This window comes from Lupinus angustifolius, chromosome LG11 (assembly GCF_001865875.1).
Source record: "Lupinus angustifolius cultivar Tanjil chromosome LG11, LupAngTanjil_v1.0, whole genome shotgun sequence".
NCBI classification, from domain to species: Eukaryota; Viridiplantae; Streptophyta; class Magnoliopsida; order Fabales; family Fabaceae; genus Lupinus; species Lupinus angustifolius.
Window position 1 is genome coordinate 5,447,378 of NC_032019.1, and position 11,932 is coordinate 5,459,309.

Genomic DNA, 11,932 nt, shown 5'->3' on the forward strand with positions numbered 1-11,932 from the left:
ACACATGCATATATATTACTGATACTGGGTGCTGAGATTAAATTCAAGGTTTAACTAGATGCAAGGATATAAAACCTTTAACATTGGGGGTAAATATACTACTCCATGGGTAAAACATTGGATAAAATGTTGCTTCATTATATATAATGTGAAACTTTGCAGTAGAAATCACATCACTGAAAAGGGTCCAAGCAATTATATCATGATAAAACATCTCTTAGAATAATACAAAAGATTACAGTTACTGAAAACAATAGACATATTCTATCTTCAAGCTAATGAAATATATTAATCTGCCTACACTTAAAGTAACAGTAAGCATGTATGCCATGTAAGCTAGGTAGCATTTATTAATATCCTAATCTTTCCTAACTTAACAATTTTAGTGTGAAACACACAAGTTGCCTCACCTTAACTTAAGATTTCTCCTCATCTGATTGGGAGCATGGGGGCTCTGAATTCACAAAGAAGTCATCCACTGAAATAAAAACAAAGGTATCTTCATTATATCAGGCTTAGTCGTAGTATTTGATATCGAATATTGTATCGATTATAGATATAAATATTGGACCACTATTATTCATCAATAATATTAAAATTTAGGAGCTCTAAAAATAATAATGAATATATTCATATTGGTCATTACCTATATCCTGTTGATCTGGAGATTCGAGTAAAATGTCTGAATCGGATGGCAAAAATGGTGAACTAGGATAGTTTCCCAGAGCTCCTAGATCTGCAAGGAATTCAATATGATTAAAGAACAAGTTATTAAGACGTTGACAATGGATGAACATATAAAATCTTAAATGTAGTCCTTGGTTGCATTTAGTGTTCTTCAAAGCATTTACGCATGCATGTACTTGGAATTCATAGCACTTTAGTCATCAATAGTGAACTAATAAATTCTTGATGTCTTTAGATACTTAAAAGGCCATGTGTGTTGTGTGATGACCTTCTGGATTCAAACAATTAACAATAAATAATTTCATATTAACAATAAATGTCCCTTAATCCTTGCTTCTTTTTTAAGGACATTTGATAAACACTGGTATGAATGTAAGAAGAATTAGAAGAGAAAATGAAAAAAAAAGCCCCTAACCCACTATCAATTTGATTTGTGGTAGGGTTCTAAGAGATTTATTAGGTAGAAGGTGAAATTACAAGAATAGATTGCAAGGTTACAATGGATCCCTCGATCCTTCCTCTGGTTCCACAACCAGTTACACTCTAACTGTTCCCCCCCTCCCCTTTTTCAGTAACTACCACTTCCCTTTTTATAGCTATTCTAACTAACTAACTAACTAACTAACTGCTAATAGGGTAAAGTGGTCAAATAACTACCACTTAACTACCTTTCTCTTACCCCTTGTGTACACGTTCTTAATACAAGGCTTAGGAATAGGCTTAGCCTTATCAACACCCTCCCCTAAATGAACTAACTTGTCCTCAAGTGAAAAAGTTGGAAATCTTTCTTGTAAAACAGCTGCTCCTTCCCAAGTGCTTTCATGATTGGGAAGGTCTTGCCACTTAACCAACACTTCTAGATTTCCTTGTTCATCTTCTCTACTGTCAAGTATTCCTTTTGGATTGACCTCCAACTCTAATTCTTCATTCATCATGGGAGGTTGAGGTTGCTGGTTAGGTTTTAGGGCCCTCTTCAAGAGAGATACATGGAATACTGGGTGAATTTTTGCATGACTAGGCAAGGCCAGTTTATAAGCAACAATCCCTACCCCGCTGATCACTTGATAAGGGCCATAATATCTTTGAGCTAATTTAGCACAAGGCCTGCTAGCCAATGATTTGAGCTTGTAAGGTTGTAGTTTAAGATACACTCAATCACCCACTGCAAATTCTACTAATCATCTATGCTTGTGAGCTTGCTGCCTCATTAAATTCTGGGCCTTGAATAGATTTTGTTTCAATTCTTCTAGGATCCTGTCCCTTGGTTCACTTCTTCCACCCTAGAGGGAATAGCTCCTGCTTTTGGTAGTGTAGGGGTTTCTCTCTCATACAAAGCTTTAAATAGTGTCATTCCAGCTGAGCTATTATAGTTGGAATTAAACCAAAACTCAGCCCAGTGCAGCCACTCAACCCACTGTCTAGGCCTGCGACCTACAAAGCACCTTTGATATGTTTCTAGGCATCTATTAGCCACTTCAGTCTGTCCATCTGTCTGTGGATGGCATGAGGTGTTGAGTTTTAGTTTTGTGTCAGCCAATCTAAACAACCCCTTCCAAAATTGGCTTAGGAATAAAGGGTCCCTATCAGACACTATTAATGAAGGGAATCCATGTAATCTGACTACCTCTCTTAGGAAAACAGTGGCCACCTCCTTGGCTGAATAAGGGTGCCCCAAAGGAAAAATGTGAACATACTTAGATAACCTATCCACCACCACAAAAATAGTGTCTTTGCCCTTCACCTTAGACAGTCCCCCTATGAAGTCCATGGATATATCCATCCAAACCTATTGAGGGATAGGTAGGGGATAAATCAAGCCTGCAGGAGCTAGGGTAGAATATTTATTTCTCTGGCACACTTCACAACTTTCTACAAAACCATTGATATCTGACTTCCTCCCCTCCCAAAACAGAAAACTGGCAATCTTCTTGTATGTTCTGAAAAACCCAGAATGACCCCCCATTGGTGTTTCATGACATTCAGCCAAGATAATAGGAATTATGTTAGATGTCTTTGATAAAACCAACCTTCCCTTATAATAAAGTATTCATTTCTTCAATTCAAACTCAGGATGAGTACTAGGAGAAACCATCAGATCTTGAATAACCTTCTCCACTTGGGATCTTGTTGCAATTCCTGGTTCCAATTGTCCACTTCATCACTGGTTAATAGGGAAATAGCAGAGTACATTAATCTCCTTGATAAAGTATCGACTATAGAATTCTCATGCCCTGGTTTATACTGAGTTTCAAAGTCTAGATCCACCAACTTCACTACCCATTTAAACTAATCATTTGTAAACAACCTCTACTCAGTTAAAAATTTCAAGCTTTCTTGATCTGTTTTGATGACAAAATGTCTCCCCATCAGATAGTGCCTCCATTTTTGGATGGCTTGAACCAAAGCCATGAGCTCTCTTTCATACACTGATTTTTGCTGAGCTCTGGGGGATAATCCCTGACTCCAGAATGCTAAGGGCCTCCCACTCTGCATTAGGACAGCCCCTAACCTCTTACTTGAGGCATTTGTCTCCACCATAAACTCCTTAGTAAAGTCAGGTATTGCTAGCAACGGTAAATCCACCATGGCTGCCTTCAACCTCTCAAAAGCCTGTGTAGATTCTTGAGTCCAACTGAAACTATCTTTCTTGAGTAAATCAGTGAGTGGCTTGGCCATTTTCCCATAATCTTTGACAAACTTTCTATAATACCCTGTCAGACCTAAAAATCCCCTTAGTCCTTTAATAGTAGTAGGTTGAGGCCAAATCTGCATACTCCCAACCTTGGACAAATCCACAGCCACCCCTTCCCCAAAGATGATATGCCCCAAATACTCAATGCTTTGTTGGCCAAAACTACACTTTTTCTGATTTGCCTTCTGAGAGTGTTGAATTAACAGGGCCAAAACTGATTGTAAGTGTTGCACATGAGAGATTAAATCAGGACTATACACTAGGATGTCATCAAAGAACACTAGGGTAAATTTTCTCAAGTAGGGTCTCAAAATTTCGTTCATTAGGGCCTGAAAAGTTGAAGGGGCATTAGTCAGCCCAAATGGCATGACCAAGAACTCATAATGCTCCTCATGAGTCCTAAAAGCAGTCTTTTCTACATCTTCCTCCCTCATTCTAATTTGATGATACCTTGATTTGAGATCTAATTTGGAAAATACCCTTGCCCCCCAATCTCATCAAGTAATTCATCAACAAGAGGAATATGGAATTTATTAGGGATGGTGACCTTATTGAGAGCCCTATAGTCTATACAGAACCTCCATCCCCCATCTTTTTTCTTCACCAATATGATAGAGCTTGAGTATGGACTTATGTTGGACCTGATCACACCAGCCTCCATCATTTCAGCAATCAACCTTTCTATCTCTTCCTTTTGATAATGAGGGTACATGTATGGCCTGAGGTTGGGTACCTCAGCTTCTTCCTTTAGGTGAGTGGTGTGATCTTGCCTCCTAGATGGTGGAAGGCCCTGAGGATCCTGAAATACCTCTTGATACTGTTGTAGCATTTCCTGTAGTTCCACTGGCACAACTTCCTCAATTCTAGTCTGATTTTTGGGGCCACATTGAACTAGCAACCATTCTCCCTCCTTCAACAGAACTTGCATGAAGGCTCCCAAGGACAACTCTGTTTTGGTTAAGGCAGGGTCGCCTGCCAATGTGATTGTTGAGTCTCCCTTCTTCACATTTAAGACCATCTTCCCAAAATCAACCCTGATTTCTCCCAGATATGCTAACCAGCCAATTCCCAAGACTAAGTCCACCCCTTTCAAACCAAATAAGTAGAAGTCTTGGACCACCTCCAAATCTTGAAGGTTTAACCTGAGCTAAGTACATTTCCTTGACACCTGACTTGGTGACCATCCCCTACCTCCACTACATAGGTTTTAGTCTTTTCTATCTTCAACTTCAAGCTGTCCACCAAATCCCTTGCAATGAAATTATGGGATGCTCCACAATCTATCATGACTACCACTGGAGTACCTCTAAGAATCTCCCTCATCTTCCAAGATTTAGTAGAGGTAAGCCCCTTCATAGAATAAAGTGAGAGTTGCAAAGAATTGAAGGCTTCTTGCTCCCCTCCCACCTCAAGATCTCCATCAATATCCTCCTCTTCAGCCATGATTATCATCCTTAATTGTCTATGTTTGCAGACATGATCCCTAGAGAAGGGTTCATCACATCTGAAACATAGGCCTTTTTCCCTCTTCTCCTTCATTTCTACACTAGTGAGCCTTCTATAATCCCCCTTGCCCTTAGAACTCTCAGCCTCCTGGATAGTCCTAGTGCTAACCCCTGCACTTCCCACAACTGACCCATCTCTTCTGTTATTGTTAGTTGAAGAATTTTCCACAGATACCACCTTGCTATAAGGGTGCCCTTTATAAGGAACTCCAGATCTAGTGGAACCAGAACTGATTTTTCTACTCATTACCACATTCTTTTGCTCAATGAGGATAGCATTTTTGATGATCTTAGACAGGGTATCTAATTCATACAACTTTACTTCCACTCTTACTTCCTCTTTCAACCCATTTAATAAAATACCTCTAACAAAATCCTTGTTAACTACTTGCAAAGCCCCCGCATATTTTTCAAATTCTTCGACATATGCTTCTACAGTTCCTTCTTGTTTTAAGGACAATAACAATTCGAAAGGATTTTGTACCATAGAGGGTTGAAAACGTCTTACCACGACTAATTTGAAGTTGTCTCAGGTTGGGGATGGGTTACAACGCTCCCATCACTGAAACCAACTCAGAGCCTTGCCCTCAAGGGCCACCATGGTAGCTTGCATCCTTTCCTCCTCAGTCACAACTCTTAAGGTGAAATACCTCTCCAATCTTTGCACCCACCCATACGCATCATCTCCCAGAAAGACTAGTATCTCTAGTTTACGCCATTTGTCCTGAGCTGGACGTGTTCTGTGACTTTCTACTTCTTCGTTCTCGCTGCCTACTCCCACAGAATCGTCTCCCATGGGTATGCCCAACTTCATCGCAATCGCCTCCAGTATGTTTTCAGCTTTCTTGGTACCGGCCTCATTAAGCTCGAGGCGTAAACGTATCGCTTCCCGTTCTTCTCGCATCTCATCCCTTTCTTGCACCCAGCTATCATTCTCCTTGGCCATTCTTCGAGTAGATACCATGCGTAGATGACAACGATGATGGTGGTCCTCACTTCCCTCAGGCACCAGAAACGGTGCTCTGATACCAGTGATAAACACTAGTACCAATGTAAGAAGAATTAGAAGAGAAAATGAAAAGAAAAACCCCTAACCCACTATCAATTTGATTTGTGGTAGGGTTCTAAGAGATTTATTAGGTAGAAGGTGAAATTACAAGAATAGATTGCAAGGTTACAATGGATCCCTCGATCCTTCCTCTGGTTCCACAACCAGTTACACTCTAACTATTCCCCCCCTCCCCCTTTTTCAGTAACTACCACTTCCCTTTTTATAGCTATTCTAACTAACTAACTAACTAACTAACTGCTAATAGGGTAAAGTGGTCAAATAACTACCACTTAACTACCTTTCTCTTACCCCCTTGTGTACACGTTCTTACTACAAAGCTTAGAAATAGACTTAGCCTTATCAACATTTCAGTATTTATTGCACTTCTTGAAACTTATTACTGTCTTCCAGTTTCGCCTTTTTCTTTTCAAAATATACAGATTACTTTTGGGGTATTAGAGAAATAACAGAATCAGAATGTCAATAAAAGTTGTGTCAAACAACTGCACTCCCAGATGACAGCGAACTAACTACATGTCTAAAAGCGGATCAGGGGCAAGTAAGATAGTACCTCGTAAGTTTGGCAAATCTGCTGTTAGATCAGATAGGCTGAGATTCCACTGAATTTGATCCAGGGATCTGGAAATTCCATTGCCGCCATCTGTTGCAAGTTGTAGTCCTACTGAACTTACCACATCTGATGTAAATGCCGTATCAAGAGCGGATGTATCTGCCCCCATTCCTGATATTTCTGATGCAATGAAGGGGAAATGGCCACTCGATGCTACAGATGTCGGACTTACTGGCATATCTGACATGGATGACATTCCACTATTTGGTGGAATAACACGAGCCATATTCGTAGCACCGTGGTCCATCAACATACTTCAACAAGGACAAAAACAGCTGTGTTAGCATATTCTATCAAGCAAAATACTTAAAAAGGAGAGAACGGCGTATATGGATTAGCTTATCATGTATTCAAAACAACTTATAATCAAAATTTCCTTGTGAGAGCTTTTGAACAAAGCAATTATTAAGCAACCATATCCCCAAAAATAATCCAATCCAAACATATCTGAAGAAGGTCCTCCACGTTCCAACAACTTAAGTAATGTTCAAGTTCCTGACAGTCACAACCATCTAGCCTCTAGGCATTAAATTAGTGTAATGAACAAACACAGAAGGGGACACAATTGTTTGAACGAAATGTACTTTACATGGAAAATATCTTTCGTTGGATATGGTATGGTAAAGCACATGACCATGGATCATTTGAACAAGTTAGAAACACATAATCAGTCAAACTACTAAACAGAATTGTATCTTACTTCTGAACCACAAAACACTCATTTACACATTTTAAATGTAGCTTTGCAGGATCATCTAGAAACAATTTTCTTTGGAATTTGTCCAGTGTATGAATAGAATAAAGAAATTATGTATAGTTAGACAAGTTCTCACTCATTCCCAGAATTCATCCGAATGGGGTGAAAATTGCTAGATGCAGGGACTCCATTGACCACATGACCCATTGATATACCACAACCCATGGAGTCAATATGAGGTTGACCTGCTGCCGGCATGGGTTGCTGCTGTAACACCGGGTATCCCATAGGTAGGTTGTTGACTGCACTGCAAACAAGTGGTGTTAAAGAATAATGGGGAAAGAGAAAATGATATACAAAGAATTAAACTTATGCACCTATAATCTAAGCCATCTTCTACAACTAAAAGAAAAAGGCATTCTGCAATTAAGACAAAAGGCACATGCAAAAGCCTCATAACAAAAATCTCGTAATAGGGATAATTATTGGCCATACTAATTGGGCTGCTCAACATAGGCCACTGATATTAGAAGTCATCAAATCTCAATAGTTTTAAAGAAGTCTTAGGAACCCTGAGTCATCTTGTTATTTTTTCTTTTTCAAAAAAAGGGTAGAGGTTGGAGCATATCAATTAAGACACTTTCCATGAGTCATGTCCTGATCCTTGTTGGCTAGGAAGTGAACATACAGTGACAATGATAATCATATATCGAGAATAATTGTTGCATACCATAAGAAATAATATCTAAGTCCTCTGCCATCCCTCAAGTTGCAAGTCACAGCTCACTTTGTGTATACCCAAAGAACAAAACACTCACAGTTTACTTTTACAAAGAGATTGAGATAATTTGAGTTTACACACACACACACACTTACAAGAGGGCAAGAATTTACCGGGCATCGGATGGATTCCATTCTGCATTGGAGCCAATGGAACCTTTGCAGGCATGGGACACTTCATCAAATGATACTGATGCTCAAGCAAATGATTGAATAGAAGTATTTGTTTTTTCAATTTTAGCCTGATATAGTAGGCCCTAAAGAAATCAGCATTTTCTTCTTCCAACTTCTGCCATACTGAATCAACAAAAAGCATACATGAGGATACCCACTTTTAAAGGAAAATATATAAAAAAAATGCAGGCAATGCAATTTTTTAATAGCAATACTGCTCAATTTATCAAATTATTTTGATTTTCATATAATCAACTCATGGATCAGATAACCACTTTATTCAAATAGAACATGAAAATAATTCACAAGCGTACAAAATACTTCTACAAATAAATTATACAATAGACTACTATTAGTATTATTATATTATTAGAGTGCAATACATAAATGGGATGACAGAGACCTCAAGATGCCTACCTAAAGTTGTAAATCCAGGGTCTATCTTTGCCCGAGTCAGTAGTGTTTTAACCACTTCATCTTTGTTCATATATAATTGTAGGCATCTTTCGATTAAATTCTGGACCTACAACAATTGTTTGAATATTTAATCAAAAAGGGACAGACTAGCTCCTCAAATTACCCCCTGTGAAAACTCAATCCACAAGATACGTAACAAAGCAAGGAAAATCAGAAAATTACAGAAAACTTGTCAAATTTCAAGCAGACTATGGATATCCTTACAAGCTCAATATCCTGCCGTGAAACTTTTTTGCTATCGTTGCTTGAGGCAGACGCAGAACCTGAGTCTGTCACAGGTGCATCAGTTGTGTGATTGTTTGGTTGATCACTCTTGGGCTCATTAGATGCTTGAGTTGATGACTGTAATTCTTCTGTGTTCTGCAAATGCATAAAGGTTTATTTAGCTGAGTTAAAATATACAAAAGTGGCTTTAAGTTTATGAGACAGATGTAGAAGACCAGGGGGATTACATCACCATAAGAGTAGAAAGCATAGAAAAATTCTTTAATAGAATACAGCAAAATCAAGGCTACCTACTCTTTTAGAGCATTATATATAATTATATATCCAATAGTAGCTCGCTAAACAAAGTCTTCAAATAAAATAGACAAATTAAACTAGCACAGAAATGGTGACTTTTGTCTGTTTTTAACCTCTATCACAGTCTCATGAAGAGAATAGCATCACCACTTTTAATACAAAAACAGACCAACAAGCCAAACTTTATCTAGGTACCTTCAAACTCTGATGATTGGATTCAGATTTCAGAACGTTTCTATCACCCAAACTTATTCGTTAGTCATTGCTGGTCATGCTAGTGACATAACAAACGTCCACTTCTTCAAAACAAAAACCCACCATCTCCCAGTATTACTATAAAATTCATTACCCTTACTAAGTGTTCTCTTTCTTTGGCATCATACCAATCCCTAGTTGATCCACAAGTACACATCACATCATGGTTCTCCCCCAAACAACCAAATTAACAACTTATACAAGCAAACAAAATCATTCTACCTCCATTCCAATTTTGAACCATATGACTGTCACCCATAACTAAAAACAATTATACAGGAGGAAACTAACAGATAGACTCTACGAACAATGAGTGTAAAACATAAGAATGCACACTTAGCAGCTAATTGTAGAATTACAAATAATAATAATAAATTCATTTCAAACTTGAAGTTGTTAATTGGAAACTTCACAAATCACAACTCTTCAACTTTACAGATAGGTGAAGAAACAGCAAATCCTAGTAAAAAAAATATGGTTCAGCGCACGAGGCTCCCACTTAGTAAGGTCTGGGGAGGATATATGTACGCAGCCTTACCTCCGCAAGCAAAGAGGTTGTTTCCAGGATTTGATCTGTGACTTCATGGTCACTAAGCAACAATCTTACTATTGTGCCATGCTCACTCTCTAAACAGAAAATCCCAGTAATGTCTTCATTTTTTATGGTAGAAGTTCAGTTAATCCAAGAAATTTTTTTGCTTTTGTTAACTGAAATACATTGTGCCCTGAGGGTAAATTTGTCCTCTTGCCAGACATGCATACGACAAGTTGTTGGTTATAATCATGCTTTAAAAGGAAAGAGAAAATGCATTCGTATGATTAATATTATCAGCTAATATGATTATACCCGCATGTGACATACAGTAGATCCAGAAAATCAATGAGATGAAAAAATTATTTTTGATGTTGCAAGCTATGTACCAAAATAAAAAATATTATGCAACAACCTGCAAGTTCTTCATTTCAGCTGAACAAAAGCTGACTGCATATCTTTTGGGAATTTAAGTAATCAGTAACTGCCTTTGCACTCAAGATAGTTTGCATACCCTCAAATCCAAGTAGCTTTCATCTGAAACAAAAATAATGACCGAATTGTAAATCATACCGCTTCAATAAGTATATCGTTCTTAACATCAACAAAACCTTGTTTCATGAAATCCAAATCCATCTCAAAAGCACACTGAAACAACAGCAAAAAACGAGTATCCTCTAATTAAGAGAGATAAGTCATATCATATAGTGATAAAAAAATGTGGTAGCCTATGTTGTTACAAAAGGAAAAGGCAAAAGCTCCATTAATTGTACTTCTGAAAGTTTAATAATAGAAAGGAAAGATGGCAATTACATTTACATTTATTACTCAAGTTAAATAGACATGTGCAGATTATCACAGTAGGTTTGAGATGCAAAAAAACCATAGCTCCATTTTTGTTGAAGTAAACTTAGTAAACATTCATTTTGAAAGAATAATCAGATGTTCTAAAATGGTTCATTTGTTCTAACATGACTAAAAAATTCTCCAACGAGGAAAAAAACTAAGCTGTTTCTGATTCTCCATTAGAGTAGGCATCAATATTTCAATTTTAGCAACCTAAGAAGAAAAAATGTCAACTTTAGCAACAGAAAGGTGGCGATGGATGAAAAAATGTATTCAACCAATAAATTCAAATGGTAAAACAAAAAAAAAAACTTCCTTTTTTTGAATCTAAACGAAAAAAAGGGAAGTGGGTAAACAATTTTTCAATAAACCAGATATAAATTGTTAATGAGGAGCTGAAAAGTGAAGTTATACTGAAACTCAAGGAAATAACAACTCATGAAAAAGGATTAAACTTTTTGAAGTAGAAGACAATACAGAACCTCAACGCTTCGACCCAAAATCCATAACTCTGTGAATGGAAAAGGGAAATGAAGATCTAGCAAATATATTACCTTACACAAAGTTCCTGAATCTAAAAGAGAAATGCGGTAAAAAATGGTTAAATCGACGAATTAAGAAAAACCCAACAACTAGTTTAAGCTAAATTAGCTTGGAGATAGAGACATCAACTTAGAGAAAAGAGAAAGAAAGAAAAGTGATGGTTGAAAGAGAGAAAATCATCCATGGAAGTGAATGAATGAGGTATGAAGTGAGATATTTTGAAATGGTGGAAAATGAATGATACTTCAATCAAAATTAAAATTACAGGTGGTGAAGAATATGAGGGGAAATTATTTTAAAAAATATCTTAAATTTTAACCAATTGGGACAATGACTCCTCTCCTCATCATGTGGATTTGTACTTTTCTTCTTCTAGTTTTTTCTCACTCTCAACATTTATAGAGAAAATGAAAGATGAGTTTATGGAAAATTAAATACTTAGATTTTTCCTATGCTATATGACACTCAAATAATCTTGTATTACTCGATCCATTTTACTTTGAATAGTTAATAACTCAGCACGTGATTATTAAATATACA

General features: G+C 37.3%; 1 protein-coding gene across 2 annotated transcripts; it reads right to left on the bottom strand.

Annotated features, from left to right (window-relative positions):
- Positions 118-11,640, bottom strand: LOC109360907. Of its 2 annotated transcripts, XM_019606120.1 has the most exons (10): positions 11,404-11,640; positions 10,473-10,540; positions 10,419-10,433; positions 8,899-9,054; positions 8,635-8,740; positions 8,158-8,340; positions 7,400-7,565; positions 6,507-6,820; positions 647-736; positions 118-478 (listed from the first exon to the last, which is right to left on the bottom strand). In XM_019606120.1, the coding sequence occupies exons 3-10, from the start codon at positions 10,431-10,433 to the stop codon at positions 417-419; spliced, it is 1,092 nt and encodes a 363-aa protein (XP_019461665.1). In that variant the 5' UTR covers positions 10,473-10,540; positions 11,404-11,640; the 3' UTR covers positions 118-416. The 2 variants fall into 2 exon arrangements, with proteins under 2 accessions (XP_019461665.1, XP_019461664.1); XM_019606119.1 differs by having other exon boundaries at positions 10,419-10,540; positions 11,404-11,639.